Genomic DNA, 16,050 nt, shown 5'->3' with positions numbered 1-16,050 from the left:
AGAGACAGCAGGGGGTCAGAAGCTGAGCAGGCACTCTGAGACTACACATTACGGCTCCTGTAGAGGGACGTACGGTCTCCTGTTGGGCCTTCTTGAAGGAGGGTTTGTCCGGCACGATGTAGCTCTTGTCGTGGAAGGCGTGGAGCAGCAGGAACTCGTTCCTCTCGGACCGCCCGCCCATCAGGGTGCGAGACTGGGGAGAGACCGTTACATCCTGAATATCACCAACCACTCACCAACCATTCACTAACCTCGGAAACACTGGGAACAGTCACTACCACTCAGTGTGTGTAGAACCGTGAGTGAAGGCTAGGGAGCTTGTATCCGTTACCATGACGTTCCCGGCGATGTTGGTGATCTGCAGGGCCAGGGGCAGCACGTTGAGCTCACACAGGAGCTGGAGAATCAGCTTGGCGTCCATCCAGGTGAGCTCCAGCAGGTAGAGCAGGTGTGGAGAGTCGCTGACCGCAGACACAACAACCCATCTCAATTCAAGCCCGTCTTTGTGACCTGCGCACACACCGCAGTGCGCAGTGTGTGTGCACTGCAGTGTGTGCACTCACGCTGCAGTGACACCTGAGCGTGGCGGACACTTCACGCTAAGCAACATACTCTGTTTTTTTATATAAAATCGACCTATGTAGAGAAATAGGTAAATGCACATTTATTGTTCTAGGTACATAAAATATGCAATATATTGTTATTATACGAAGCATTGTATAAACAGCCCTACGGCCATATTTTAAGCAACACACACACACACACACACACCTGTAGAGGTTCCTGATTTCCTCCTGGGAGACGGTGGCCCTCTCTGTCTTCAGCACCTGGAGGGCCAGCTCCGTCAGGTGGTAGCTCTTGCAGCGAATCAGCTCCTTGGCCGAGATCTCCACGTCGCACACCAGGCGGCCACAGGTGGCGCTCTTCTCTGCATATGAACCACGACCCTGTAGAATAGGAAGAGTTACATCCTGCGTACTATCGTCTGAACCACGACCCTGTAGAATAGGAACAGTTACACCCTGCGTAATATCGTCTGAACCACGACCCTGTAGAATAGGAACAGTTACACCCTGCGTACTATCGTCTGAACCACGACCCTGTAGAATAGGAACAGTTACACCCTGCGTACTATCGTCTGAACCACGACCCTGTAGAATAGGAACAGTTACACCCTGCGTACTATCGTCTGAACCACGACCCTGTAGAATAGGAACAGTTACACCCTGCATACTATCGTCTGAACCACGACCCTGTAGAATAGGAACAGTTACAACCTGCATACTATCGTCTGAACCAGGACCCTGTAGAATAGGAACAGTTACACCCTGCATACCATAGTCTGAACCACGACCCTGTAGAATAGGAACAGTTACACCCTGCGTACTATAGTCTGTATTGAAGGTTAATAATCAGAGGCATGCTCTCCTCACCCCTAATTTGGGCATATTCGCCCTCCTGAGTCTTCCTATTTTGGACCAGTGCGGGACTTTGCAGTAGTTGATCCTCTGCAGCAGCACCTCCAGGTCAAAGCCAAAGATGTCATGGCCCTGCAGGACAGACCACAACACATAACAACAGATGAACAACAGAGTACACAGCGCAGTGAGTGTACTGTACAGAAGAGGCTCCATACAGTACAGTACAGCGCTGTGAGTGTACTGTACAGAGGAGCCTCCATACAGTACAGTACAGTGAGTGTACTGTACTGAGGAGCCTCCATACAGTACTGTACAGTGAGTGTACTGTACTGTAATGTACAGAGGAGCCTCCATACAGTACAGTGAGTGTACTGTACTGTACTGTACAGAGGAGCCTCCATACAGTACAGTACAGCGCTGTGAGTGTACTGTACAGAGGAGCCTCCATACAGTACATTGCAGTGAGTGTACTGTACAGAGGAGCCTCCATACAGTACAGTACAGTGCAGTGAGCGTACTGTACAGAGTAGCCTCCATACAGTACAGTACAGTGAGTGTACTGTACTGAGGAGCCTCCATACAGTACAGTGAGTGTACTGTACTGTACAGAGGAGCCTCCATACAGTACAGTGAGTGTACTGTACTGTACAGAGGAGCCTCCATACAGTACAGTGAGTGTACTGTACTGTACAGAGTAGCCTCCATACAGTACAGTGAGTGTACTGTACAGTACTGAGGAGCCTCCATACAGTACAGTACAGTGCAGTGAGTGTACTGTACTGTACTGTACTGAGGAGCCTCCATACAGTACAGTGAGTGTACTGTACAGTACTGAGGAGCCTCCATACAGTACAGTGAGTGTACTGTACAGTACTGAGGAGCCTCCATACAGTACAGTGAGTGTACTGTACTGTACTGAGGAGCCTCCATACAGTACAGAACAGTACAGTGAGTGTACTGTACTGTACTGAGGAGCCTCCATACAGTACAGTGAGTGTACTGTACAGTACTGAGGAGCCTCCATACAGTACAGTACAGTACAGTGAGTGTACTGTACTGTACAGAGGAGCCTCCATACAGACAACCAGAGGCTGCTGTGTCCTAACAGAACCAGAGGTCAGTGATGTTTGGTGTTTGTGTGTTGGGGGGCAGTGATTAGTTTGAGGTTGGTTTTTGGGGGACAGTGATTAGTTTGGGGTTGGTTTTAGGGGGCAGTGATTAGTTTGGGGTTGGTTTTAGGGGGCAGTGATTAGTTTGGGGATTAGTTTGGGGTTAATTTTGGGGGACAGTGATTAGTTTGGGGTTGGTTTTGGGGGACAGTGATTAGTTTGGGGTTGGTTTTAGAGGGCAGTGATAGTTTGGGGATTAGTTTGGGGTTAGTTTTGGGGGACAGTGATTAGTTTGGGGTTGGTTTTGGGGGGCAGTGATTAGTTTGGGGTTGGTTTTGGGGGACAGTGATTAGTTTGGGGTTGGTTTTGGGGGGCAGTGATTAGTTTGGGGTTGGTTTTGGGGGACAGTGATTAGTTTGGGGTTGGTTTTAGAGGGCAGTGATAGTTTGGGGATTAGTTTGGGGTTTGTTTTGGGGGACAGTGATTAGTTTGGGGTTGGTTTTGGGGGACAGTGATTAGTTTGGGGTTGGTTTTGGGGGGCAGTGATTAGTTTGGGGTTGGTTTTGGGGGACAGTGATTAGTTTGGGGTTTGTTTTGGGGGGCAGTGATTAGTTTGGGGTTGGTCTTAGGGGACAGTGATTAGTTTGTGGTTGGTTTAGGGGGGGGCTGAGTACTCACCACCAGCACGTCGGGATCGATCTTGTGCATCTTAGCCAGGAAGAATCCCAGCAGGGTGCGCTCCGTCGCGGCGATCTCCACCTTCCCGTTCTACCAAGAGGAGAAACTCATCACTGCCTGCAGAGCCCACGCCATTACACAAGACCTGCCTCAGTGCGCAGCAAATATCACCGCAATGAAAATTACATTTTGTCCGAAAAATATTGTGGCAGAGAATCGTGATATCAATTCTAAGCTAAAAAATCGTGTCTCATATTTTCCCGAATCGTGCAGGCCTAGTTCCAACCCATTGGTTTCGTATTCATTATTATTGTTAGCAGTCTTTTAAATAGAGCTAGTCATCTAAACATCATTTGACCGTTTCCCTATCCTTGTCAAAGTGGCTCCAGTTGCTCCAGGTTGAGACCACCCACCTTCTGCCTCACGGCCTCCTTGAAGTCGTAGGGGAAGATGCAGTCCACGGGCTTGCTCACCACTGGAAGACAGAAACAGAGCCCGTCACTCAGCAGAGCAGGTGCTTTTTGTGAAAGTGAAATACAACTTGTACCCCTTTGCAAAGTAGGCACGTCTCTAAAGAAAGGAAGAAGACATCTTTGTCTGGGCGACACAAGGGAACATCACATTTTGAAACTAGAGGAACTCAGTCCCAGGCTGTCAAAGTGAGTGAGTGAGTGAGTGAGTGAGTGAGTGAGTGAGTGTCTCTTCCTCTTGGTCCACAGGTGTTGGTTTACTCACCGCAGAAGTGGGTCTGGTAGGGCGGCTGGGGGGGGGCTTTATCCAGGTGAAAGCGATGGTGGACCAGAGCAGCCAGGGACACAATCTGAACAAAGAGGGGCCTACTGTCAGCCACACGCCTGCTCATCCACCGTCCGACAGAAGCCGACGTGACGCAGTACATAATATACCTTACCAAACAATAAGCCGCTCTTTACGACTTCTGGACATTATCTTAAATGTTGTCTTTAAAATGTGCATTTACGTCAACTACAACAACACGATGCTATCAGAGAGAGAGAGCACTACGGTGGTGAAGTGGGTTAGGGTTAGTCAACTACAACACCACGATGCTATCAGAGAGAGAGAGCACTACAGTGGTGAAGTGGGTTAGGGTTAGTCAACTACAACACCACGATGCTATCAGAGAGAGAGAGCACTACAGTGGTGAAGTGGGTTAGGGTTAGTCAACTACAACACCACGATGCTATCAGAGAGAGAGAGCACTACAGTGGTGAAGTGGGTTAGGGTTAGTAAACTACAACACCACGATGCTATCAGAGAGAGAGAGCACTACAGTGGTGAAGTGGGTTAGGGTTAGTCAACTACAACACCACGATGCTATCAGAGAGAGAGAGCACTACGGTGGTGAAGTGGGTTAGGGTTAGTCAACTACAACACCACGATGCTATCAGAGAGAGAGAGCACTACGGTGGTGAAGTGGGTTAGGGTTAGTCAACTACAACACCACGATGCTATCAGAGAGAGAGAGCACTACAGTGGTGAAGTGGGTTAGGGTTAGTCAACTACAACACCACGATGCTATCAGAGAGAGAGAGAGCACTACGGTGGTGAAGTGGGTTAGGGTTAGTCAACTACAACACCACGATGCTATCAGAGAGAGAGAGCACTACGGTGGTGAAGTGGGTTAGGGTTAGTCAACTACAACACCACGATGCTATCAGAGAGAGAGAGAGCACTACAGTGGTGAAGTGGCTTAGGGTTAGTCAACTACAACACCACGATGCTATCAGAGAGAGAGAGCACTACGGTGGTGAAGTGGGTTAGGGTTAGTCAACTACAACACCACGATGCTATCAGAGAGAGAGCACTACGGTGGTGAAGTGGGTTAGGGTTAGTCAACTACAACACCACGATGCTATCAGAGAGAGAGAGCACTACAGTGGTGAAGTGGGTTAGGGTTAGTCAACTACAACACCACGATGCTATCAGAGAGAGAGAGCACTACAGTGGTGAAGTGGGTTAGGGTTAGTCAACTACAACACCACGATGCTATCAGAGAGAGAGAGCACTACAGTGGTGAAGTGGGTTAGGGTTAGTCAACTACAACACCACGATGCTATCAGAGAGAGAGAGAGCACTACGGTGGTGAAGTGGGTTAGGGTTAGTCAACTACAACACCACGATGCTATCAGAGAGAGAGAGCACTACGGTGGTGAAGTGGGTTAGGGTTAGTCAACTACAACACCACGATGCTATCAGAGAGAGAGAGAGCACTACAGTGGTGAAGTGGCTTAGGGTTAGTCAACTACAACACCACGATGCTATCAGAGAGAGAGAGCACTACGGTGGTGAAGTGGGTTAGGGTTAGTCAACTACAACACCACGATGCTATCAGAGAGAGAGAGCACTACAGTGGTGAAGTGGGTTAGGGTTAGTCAACTACAACACCACGATGCTATCAGAGAGAGAGAGCACTACGGTGGTGAAGTGGGTTAGGGTTAGTCAACTACAACACCACGATGCTATCAGAGAGAGAGAGCACTACGGTGGTGAAGTGGGTTAGGGTTAGTCAACTACAACACCACGATGCTATCAGAGAGAGAGAGCACTACGGTGGTGAAGTGGGTTAGGGTTAGTCAACTACAACACCACGATGCTATCAGAGAGAGAGAGCACTACAGTGGTGAAGTGGGTTAGGGTTAGTCAACTACAACACCACGATGCTATCAGAGAGAGAGAGCACTACAGTGGTGAAGTGGGTTAGGGTTAGTCAACTACAACACCAGGATGCTATCAGAGAGAGAGAGCACTACAGTGGTGAAGTGGGTTAGGGTTAGTCAACTACAACACCACGATGCTATCAGAGAGAGAGAGAACTACAGTGGTGAAGTGGGTTAGGGTTAGTCAACTACAACACCACGATGCTATCAGAGAGAGAGAGCACTACGGTGGTGAAGTGGGTTAGGGTTAGTCAACTACAACACCACGATGCTATCAGAGAGAGAGAGCACTACGGTGGTGAAGTGGCCGCCGGGCTCCAGGTGTTGAGCGCCAGGTGGGGCGTACCTCGTTGTGATGCGTCTTGGGGTTCTGCACCGTCTTCAGGCTGACGGACATGACCGTGAGCGGGGGGGGGGGCAGGTCTTTGACCACCGTCACCAGCTCGCTCCTCAGGGCCAACGCCTCAACCTTACACCAGCTGACCGGCTGACTGTTGAGCTCTGCAGAGGAGAGGAGAGGAGGGGAGAGGAGAGGAGAGGAGGGGGTAGGAGAGAGAGGAGGGGGTAGGAGAGAGAGGAGAGGAGGGGGGGGAGAGAGAGGAGATGGAGGAGAGAGAGGAGGGAGGAGAGGGGAGGAGAGGAGAGGGAGGAGAGGGAGGAGAGAGGAGAGAGAGGAGAGAGGAGAGGGAGGAAGGAGGAGGAGGAGAGGGAGAGTGAGGACAGGTCTATCTGATCCCAGTGCTCTCCTTCAGGTCCCAGTCCTGACCCGCTGCCCCTAAACCTCCACCCTTCCTTACGTGGCGTCTTGATGTCCAGCCAGCACGGCCCTTTGATCTTCCTGCTCAGGAGAAAGTGCTCCAGGCTGGAAGTGTTGATTCCAAACACGTGGGAAAACGTCGCTCCCTTCAGGTCAACAGGGAGCGTAGGATACTCGGCCTGTGGCATTTAAAATGGAAAATAAAATCAAGGACCACCTTGCCATTGGACAAAGCCTTGACTGAATGCCTGCTTGGCGGACGGCTAAGTGGGAGTTTGGCGCATACTCACGGAATAACGGACTTCCAGGTACTCGCACTGAGTGGGAATGTCAGGGATTTCAAACGCGTAGCTCTTTTCGACTTTCTGCAACACAGAGCGATGTTCAAACAGCATTCCCAACGATGCAAGTGACATGGAAGACGTTGGAGGGTCGGCAAACCTTGGACTTGAACTTCATGATCTTGAACCTCTCGGACAGCTCGTTGAACTCCTGGTAGACGTCCATCAGACCCACCGGCGTGTCCGACACCACCCCGTTCTTAGTGTTCACTCTCTGCGCACACGCACGCGCACACACACACACACACACACACACACACACACACACACACACACACACACACACACACACACACACACACACACACACACACACACACACACACACACACACACACACACACACACACACACACACACACACACACACACACACACACACACACACACACACAGTATTTGTGTGATTTATACAACACACCAAATTTATACATTTTGTGCCAGGAGTTTAAACCAGCATCCGATGGCATTTATGAAGTTTAAATTGTTTTAATACCTTCAGGTTTATGGCAACAATGTTGAAAAACACACACTGGACAGTTTCATTACCAACATTAAACTGAAATCTCATCTCTGTTGACTTGAAACATTTGTCAAATGATATTAGATATTATTAACTTGCAGCCTTTGACAAAGAAACTGATGTGGTTCCTGTGCTTCATCTGCTAGTGTATCCCAGTCGACAGAGAGAACACGCAAACAGCCTCTCGCCCCTGCATTGTTGGCACTGTTAGCAGTGGGCGATTTATTCAGACGCCGGCTGACAGACAAATTGCTACTTCCCCCTAGAATCTAAATTAGAAAAGGGGAATGGATCTGATCAGTCCTGCTAGGATCCCAGCCCCACTGTTCACTCGCATTCTGACACTAAGCAGATGAATGGGTGAATTAGAGAGAACCCTCCGGTCATGTGACAGTAGCTGGGGGGGGTTAAACTCACATGTTCGCGAGGGAGGAAGTACATGGTCCTCTCGATGTTCTTGACGGCCACACAGCAGCTGACGTGGGCCTTGGCAGACTCGATCCACACCTTCCCAAAGAGGTAGACCACGCCTGGGCAGCAGCAGAACATTGAGACATGATGAACCGACAAAGGCTCTCAGACACACGTGGGTGGGAGGCTTCAACTGTTCAACAGATATAGCAGATGTGGGCGTGTACGCTAGAGCCTTGCACGTATAAAAATAGGAGAGGCATCTATTTTACCACGATGCTCGCACATAAATCCAAAATGGACGTTTATACACCTTGGGCCCTATCTTGCATCCGGCGCAATTGACTTAATCACTGGCGCATGTGTCGTTGCTAGTTTGCAACTGGCGCAGAGCGTTCTTTTCCCTCCTGCGCCACGTGTCGGTAAATTAGGGTAAAAATTAGGGCAGTTTCAGAAACCGCTTGCACCACAAACCAGGAATTACCTGGTTTAAAGTCAGTGGGGCGTTGTTCAGATGCTATTTTAAGGGGGCATGCATAATGTTGCTTGTGCACCTCGGGCATACACCTTGTTTCTCTCATCTACCTAGCCTCACATTCTTGGTAAATTATTTGGGAAAGAACAGCTGATACAGCGGTAATAAGTTGTCAATGCATCTGCAAACACCGTACAGCAAACACATATTTTCTTGACACAGACATCGTGTACATGCCCATAACTTTTAGGATTGATGAGTATTTGATCGTGAGAAAACATTGTTTTACTGCGAGTGAGTGTTAAAAAGAATGAATGAATGCGGGCACGCATGTGTGCATCCATCTGTTTAAACACACGCCAACTGAACAAGTAACGCATAATACAGTCCATGGCAATGTGTATTAACGGGGGGACACATGCATATTAGGAACACAAGTCGATAACGATAATGCATACAATACTATAAGAAACGATGTTTAGAATGTATTGCGTATATCATTAAATAGAATCACAGTTACCGCATATCATACGTTATATCATATAAGTTTTCTTTGCCGAAATTTATTTGACTCAGTATTTCTGAAGTCGTGACTCGTGGAAGAAAACCTTATTCCATGTGTGAATTAGACCATATTATTTGGCCATAAACTGAGCCATTTGAAGTTTGAAATTCATGTGCAACTGTCTCATCGGAGACTGCAGACGCGCTGTCAAAATATCAACTCGTCAGATTCAAAATGCGCTCATGGCTCTTAAAGGGGATGGGAGCTGGCACTCTCATTGGTTTGTTGCACGTTACGCCCAAACCACACCTACGGGTTATCAGCTACTTCAGACCAACCCTTTTTAGATATGCGCCGGGCGAAAGTCATTTTTCGCGCCGGTAAACTAGCGACATCGCCGTAGAACCGCCCACAAAGCTACTTGCGCTTGGCGCTTCTCACTTGCGTTTCAGACCGTTAAAACAGGGCCCCCTGGGTCAAAGCGTCATGCTGTCAGCCTCATTGGATAGGAGTGTTGCAATACAAATGGAACAGCGAGTCCTGCAGCACGTTGATTCTAGCCTGCATTTCATTCTGTACATTTGAGAAAACATGAGCACAGCCCGTCCCGACACAAGGAGCCAGTGCCAGGTCTATCTTATCAGCGATCTCTTCTGTTCTTTACTCTGGCAGAAAGACGTCTTTAGATGCTGCACCAAACCCATCACTGCTTCATGTGGAGGATGGCCTGCCTCTCACCTGGCTGGTTGTATTGGTCTTCAAACGCATCCAGCCAGTAGAAGCGGAACACCAGCTCTCCCTCCGGGCCCGGGACCAATGGGAGCTGACTGGAGTCCACCTGTACCTCTGCTGGGCCCTCATTGGCCCCGCCCTCCTCCTCCTGTCCCCACGAGCTACCGGCCCGACCGGACCTGGAGGACCAGAGAGAACCAGAGAGAACCAGAGAGAACCGTTGTTTACAGGCTGCCCTTAGTGAGCTCCCCCAGACCTGGAGAACCAGAGAGAACCAGAGAGAACCGTTGTTTACAGGCTGCCCTTAGTGAGCTCCCCCAGACCTGGAGAACCAGAGAACCAGAGAGAACCGTTGTTTACAGGCTGCCCTTAGTGAGCTCCCCCAGACCTGGAGAACCAGAGAGAACCAGAGAGAACCGTTGTTTACAGGCTGCCTTTACTGAGCTCCCCCAGACCTGGGAACCAGAGAACCAGAGAACCAGAGAGAACCAGAGAGAACCAGAGAGAACCGTTGTTTACCCGCTGCCCTTCGTGGGCCAGCAGTGTCAATGGCTCTACTCCTTAGATCACATCTAGATTTATAGAACACACATCGTCTGGTGTAATTCAATCCCATGATTCATGTGTTCCAGGTACCCTTTCTCCTGACCGATGGGTTTACGGTCATAAAGAACCTGCAGGTGAAACCCTAAAGCGTGCGGGAGGGGTCCACCAACACCAAGAGGAGCAGGGGTGCATTGTTCTAAACCCAGCCCCGTTGAACCATGGTATGCTATCTGCAGTCAGCAATGGGCCGGGACTCACAGCAGCACTGGGTCCTGGGGCTCGGCCTTCACCGTCTCCAGTGCTGCTTCCACCTTGGGCTGGACCTCCTCCTCGGCGCGGGGCGACGGCGCTTCCACCTCCATCGGCTCGTCGAAGTCCATCCCATCGAACTCAGAGTCGTGAACTGGAACGTGAGATAGGCGAGAGTGAGCGATGAGCAGAGGGAAGAGAAAGGCCTGAATGAAGCTGGATCTCAATGTCCTAGCTGAAGGTTATTGTTCAGTTTGTCCAAATCTGTGCAGCTGGTTCTGTGGGATGTGAGAACCCCAGGAGACTAGCGGACTGCAGCGGTCTGACTGAAGGGGCCTTCTGTGACGAACAATGACAAAGGAGGACTGGGAATGTGCACGTGTTCTTCTGACTGAAGAAGCCTTCTGTGACGAACAATGACAAAGGAGGACTGGGAACGTGCACGTGTTCTTCCAGATCTCCTCCTCCTGTACCTTCCACCTGGATCTCCTCTTCCTTGACGGCGGGCCGGTTGGTGGTCCTGGGGGTCTCAACGGGAGGAGGCTTGCTCTTTGGGGTTACTGGTGAGAAGGACTCCTAGTAACAAACACCATATTTACCATTTAGTAGAGTTTCCTTATTGATTAAGTCCACCCACAAACTGGTCCATCGTTTATTGACCTCAAAGTATATAAAGCGTTGACACAATAACAACAATATTTTTCTTGCATCTCCTAAATGTATTGACTACATCACATCACATGAATACACTTTAAGTTATGGAGGAAGGCATGACCAATGGAAGAGCAGCATATCGCAGGGCTCAACAATAAGGATTGCCCGATTGCAACTAAAACGCCACGCAGACAGGACCAGGTACCTTTGGAGGTGGCCGTCTGATGGAGAACGGGTTCATGGGAGTTCCTAGAGACTTCTTCTTCTTCAGTCTGACGACCGGTGGCGGGGTCATCAGAGACGGCTTCTGATGAATACAAATATGAAGTAAAGTACAAAACGTAACAAGGTTGCTAGTTCGATCCCCAGCTCCTCCTAGCTGAGTGTTGATGTGTCCCTGAGCGAGACTCTTAACCCTCACTGCTCCTGACGAGCTGGCGGTCGCCCTGCGGGGTTGACTCTGCCGTCGGCGTGTCACTGTGGGTATTAACCGATGTAAGTCGCTTTGGATAAAAGCATCTGCTAAATGCCCTAATTGTAATGTAATTAACATGTTGTATATGTTAATTTGGAAAACGATACCATTTAAAATCATACGTACGATAAGCAAGCGTTTACAAGCAGTGGATGAGTCTTCAAACCAGTTTTCTTTTATAACTTAATTAGAGACATGGTAGTAAAGGTCCCACAGGGGGAAAGGTCGTCCAACGCCCCCCAAGGGGATGCCCCCACCTCCGAGTGGAGGTCCTGCAGAAGGTCTCCCAGCAGGTCGTCTTTGGACAGGTCCACGTCTTTCTGCATACACCAAATCAAACATTTGGACAACATGTTAATAAAAAAATACATTCATGCATTAGCTTCAATACTCAAATTGCATTTAGTAAAAAAAATTTCCAAAGCGACTTACAAGTGAGAACAACTGAAGTATCCACTCAATATCAGAACGTTCAATTGTAACACAATATAAAGTTATTCTCACACATAAACACATGAATTCATACAGCTACTGTATCCAGTAGGGGTGGGAATCTCTTGGCACCTCACGATTCGATTCCGATTATGAGGCCAACGATTCGATTCTGAAGCGATTTATGCAACAAATTTTTTTATGTACATTTCCATGCGTGATATTCAAAAATATATATATACATCTGGGTTTGCTACTCAAGAGTTTGTTAATCACTTCCTACTTTTGTGACGATCATTAACAACAACAGATGAATTAACTTATCTTATATTTTATAAGAGAGAAAGCTTTTGTCACAAATATGACTTTCTATGAACAATTCAATAATCAATGCAGCTTACATTATAACACAATATGGAAGCATGCAAAAAATAGGTTTCAGTTTTATTTTCTTTCATTAAAGAAAAAGCTGCTCTTGAATTAGAAGGAGTTCTTGTGTCTGGCTGTGAGTTTGCGCGCATGCTATGCGTAGGCTGAATCGCAATCGTGTCAAGACAAATCAGATTGGCCAACACACACTGAAGATAAATTCAATAATTTTAAAATTACAAAAATTATCCCTCTCTGGCGAACAGAATGTTGCAGCAGGCAAAAAGTATCTGCATCGAGACAGAATCATTCTAGCGAGAATCGCGATGCATCGAAGAATCGATTATGTTTCCCAGCCCTAGTATCCAGGCGTACATCACACACCTCAGCAGGTTTCTTGACGTTGCTGTTCATGAAGAGGCTCTTGATGCTGTTGGGTTTGGCCACCGCCGTTTTCTTCAAGTTCTTCTTGGAGTCTGCTCCTTTAGCGCTCGCCTTCCCTGTACCAACACACGACACATACACACTTCTGGGTGACTGATGTCGGAGGGGAACCATCCCGGTGTCCTCAGGTACGACCTGTCTCTACGTATGACCAGCTGGGTTTACCGCGCTGTTCTACCACGTCGTCGTCCAGGTCATCATCGAATATCTCTCTTCCATCTTCCACGTAGCCGGTACCATCTGTAGAACAACAAGAAACAAACTCCACAATTACTTTATCGGTATCTTTCCCTATAAAATAAATTATTTGTAAAATAAAAATATTGTAATAGCTTTAAAAAAAAAAAAAATGAAAGATTCAATAAGTAAACTATAGAAAAGGACGCAATTTTTTATCGAACTATCAAAAGGAAAACAGGAGGCAGAGGAGCGTCGTACCGTTGTCGATGATCCAGTCGTCATCCTGCCTCTCGCGCACCATCTTGGAGTACTGGTCCTCGTCCACCTCATCGTACACGCTGGCCACCTCCTCCACCTGCACACCCATGACCGTCAGACTCATCACAACCTCTACCATGTGGCTGTACTTTGAAAGAATGTTATGCGAGATGGAGGGAAAATGCAACTTAATCAAGGAATGTCATTATCGTTCCTTTATCAATATTTATCAATCATCAGCTGTCCATATTTAATAACTGCTGGCTGAACTATAATACACATTTAGATATTATGTGTACAGATTTACATTTCCAGCAGTGTCAACAACCCTGCAACAATGAATGTAAATAAACATTTACATTAAGGGCGTTTAGAAGATGCCCTTAACCAAAGCGTATTTCACAGAAGAAAGAGAAACAATACATCGCCGTCGGTACAGGATGTTCATAATAACACACCGCTACACATTCCCAGGTGATAAATGGTCGCATGCAGGATGAACACCTTGTTTACATCGTCACTGTGATACTCCAACGGACAAAGGAATAACATGTTATCAACATGTCCACTTCATCACCTCATACTTCAGCTTCTCGCCCTTCTTGGCTTTCCGGAGCTGCTCGAGCGCCGCCGTCCGGCCTGTCCTCGCCCTCTTCTCTCGTCTCGAGCGCGACGCCGCCAGACCGCAGGCTTCACCTGGGGACAGCGCGCGCAATGATGTCACCCCACTGGATCATGTGTAGCAACCAGTTTCTCGTCATGCACCAAACATCCACATCAGATAGAATGTACTTTAGCCCACGGATTACTGTATTGAGTTAGCGTTTCACACAAGTAGATGGCCTGACCCACATTTTGGTAACACTTTGGAAGCTCAAAACACAGCTAAACAATGATAACTTTGCTGATGTTATTTGAAGTCAGGAAAACAGACAACTCTCTTGTGTGTAGGAAAACAGACAACTCTCTTGTGTGTGTGTGTGTGTGTGTGTGTGTGTGTGTGTGTGTGTGTGTGTGTGTGTGTGTGTGTGTGTGTGTGTGTGTGTGTGTGTGTGTTGTGTACATTTTGTTAGTGCGTAGCAGCAGCTGCAGCAACGTTACGTTGTCACAGAGCTTAGCCTCCTAGCTGTCTCTGTTCAACAAGGCGACTTAAGCCTAAACAACTCACCGTCGTCGACATTATCAGCGTCCTTATCCGGGTTCAATACCGGCGCCATTATCTCCACTTAAAATGTCTATATATATATATATATATATATATGAATATGAATCACTTTATAAAACCGTGCGCCCTCGATGTGTCAAGTCAACAAACACAACAGAGCAATCCGCGCCAATTCTTCTTCCCGGGGAAAGTCATATGCAGGAAATGACGTGGCTTGTGTTCAGCCAATGACAACATCGGGAACTACGAACCCCCTCGTGTGTCCTCGAGTGTCCTCGTGTGTCCTCGTGGTGGCAGTGTTGTGTACATATACACAACACTGCCACCACTTGTTGTAGTAGCCCTATGCTGTAGGGACAATGCATCGATGACCCCAGAACACAATGGCATATACAACAGCTATCCAACAGTCGCCCGCTTTAAAACTGTAATAAAAATGTTTTTTTTATCGGAACGGCCTTAGGGCGCAGGCCTATAAGCAAATATATCAGTAAGAACACTGTAAGATATTCATTACTTTTCCCAGGCCATCAGGAAGGCAAGAATATTTCTTCTTTGGACGAATACTTTATGTTGTCTCAGGTGAGTATTCTTCCTCTTTATTCAGGACGTGTTCGGTGTACCCTGGCGGGAGTTTTGAACGCACACAAAAGATGCGTGTCAGCCTGCAGGGCAGACGCGCCACCGAGGCGTGGCGTCGCTGTGCGCTCAACGTCAGAACAAACCACAAAGAGTGTTTTGTTTTCGTCAATCTCAGACATTTTTTTTTTCGTTTATCCGATTAACAGTGATGTTATCAAATAAGAATATTCGTCCTGAAATATTGACGACAGATTATTCCGCTAATGTATTCTCAAATCGCTTATGACAACAGGACCAAGGAGGGTTGACATTGGCTACTGTAGGCATGGTCCATTCTGTTCTATTGACCCATTGTTGTCTCTGCTCATCACGGGTCCACTGCCCGAACTTTAACCAAAACCAGACGCGTGGAACAGGCGGGGAGCTGGTGGCCCGCAGCCCTCAATCAATAGGCTGAAAGAAATTATAGTTTTTTTTATTATTATTATTATTATGATAAGGCTAAACATTCAGGGAGAAAGGCCAAAACGAGTGGATAAGTGTATTGGTTCGTAATACACGGCGGTCATCTTTTAAAACTTGCTGTATATTATTGTTGTTATTGTGGCTCCATCATGGTGAGACGCACCAGAACTCGCTCGACTTTTTCAGCTGCGGATACGCGTCACTATAGAAGGGGATCGCTCAAGGTAAGCGAACTAACCAGTCTATGAAGTTATCTTTTCTTTTAATTTTAAAAGCATATTTGAAAGCTAAATGTCACACTAAGTGCTTATTTAAAATGATCATATTCACAATGAAGCCGATCAGGTATTCGGAGCTGAATTCGTCCCAGCTTTTTTTGCACGCCGGATCCACAAGCACCCTCCAAACATAAAACAATCTGACCAACGTCGTTTAATTAACATAAGCAACGACGGTTAATTAAAGGTACAGTAATACATTGTAAACAACTATACATATATTAGAAATCTAGATGGAGTCCAAAGCGATGTCATGAAGTTATCTAGGTTAGTTTAGGACTATATGCTATAGGTTTATTTTAAACACCCGATAAGCTATCGAT

The 16,050-nt window shown here is 47.5% G+C and overlaps 1 protein-coding gene across 1 annotated transcript in view; it reads right to left on the bottom strand.

The window, feature by feature from the left end:
• pola1 (polymerase (DNA directed), alpha 1) overlaps positions 1 to 14,587 on the bottom strand; it is a 49,351-nt gene extending 34,764 nt beyond the window's left edge. Inside the window, exons 1-22 of the mRNA XM_056583981.1 lie at positions 14,406 to 14,587; positions 13,815 to 13,933; positions 13,238 to 13,334; positions 12,965 to 13,039; positions 12,740 to 12,855; positions 11,812 to 11,874; positions 11,285 to 11,386; positions 10,899 to 11,001; positions 10,435 to 10,579; positions 9,637 to 9,809; positions 7,925 to 8,037; positions 7,085 to 7,198; positions 6,934 to 7,008; positions 6,684 to 6,822; positions 6,233 to 6,387; positions 3,944 to 4,028; positions 3,622 to 3,683; positions 3,209 to 3,298; positions 1,434 to 1,550; positions 772 to 947; positions 332 to 461; positions 74 to 193 (exon numbers count right to left, since the gene is read on the bottom strand). Of these exons, the coding sequence (XP_056439956.1) occupies positions 74 to 193; positions 332 to 461; positions 772 to 947; positions 1,434 to 1,550; positions 3,209 to 3,298; positions 3,622 to 3,683; positions 3,944 to 4,028; positions 6,233 to 6,387; positions 6,684 to 6,822; positions 6,934 to 7,008; positions 7,085 to 7,198; positions 7,925 to 8,037; positions 9,637 to 9,809; positions 10,435 to 10,579; positions 10,899 to 11,001; positions 11,285 to 11,386; positions 11,812 to 11,874; positions 12,740 to 12,855; positions 12,965 to 13,039; positions 13,238 to 13,334; positions 13,815 to 13,933; positions 14,406 to 14,454 (2,418 nt within the window). The 5' untranslated portion in view covers positions 14,455 to 14,587. The remainder of the gene's footprint in view (positions 1 to 73; positions 194 to 331; positions 462 to 771; positions 948 to 1,433; positions 1,551 to 3,208; positions 3,299 to 3,621; positions 3,684 to 3,943; positions 4,029 to 6,232; positions 6,388 to 6,683; positions 6,823 to 6,933; positions 7,009 to 7,084; positions 7,199 to 7,924; positions 8,038 to 9,636; positions 9,810 to 10,434; positions 10,580 to 10,898; positions 11,002 to 11,284; positions 11,387 to 11,811; positions 11,875 to 12,739; positions 12,856 to 12,964; positions 13,040 to 13,237; positions 13,335 to 13,814; positions 13,934 to 14,405) is intronic.
• Positions 14,588 to 16,050: the final 1,463 nt, after the last annotated feature.

The sequence above is a fragment of the Gadus chalcogrammus genome, chromosome 23, assembly GCF_026213295.1.
Source record: "Gadus chalcogrammus isolate NIFS_2021 chromosome 23, NIFS_Gcha_1.0, whole genome shotgun sequence".
NCBI classification, from domain to species: Eukaryota; Metazoa; Chordata; class Actinopteri; order Gadiformes; family Gadidae; genus Gadus; species Gadus chalcogrammus.
Note: the sequence above shows the minus strand (reverse complement) of the source record. Positions and strands in the feature narration are given on the sequence as shown.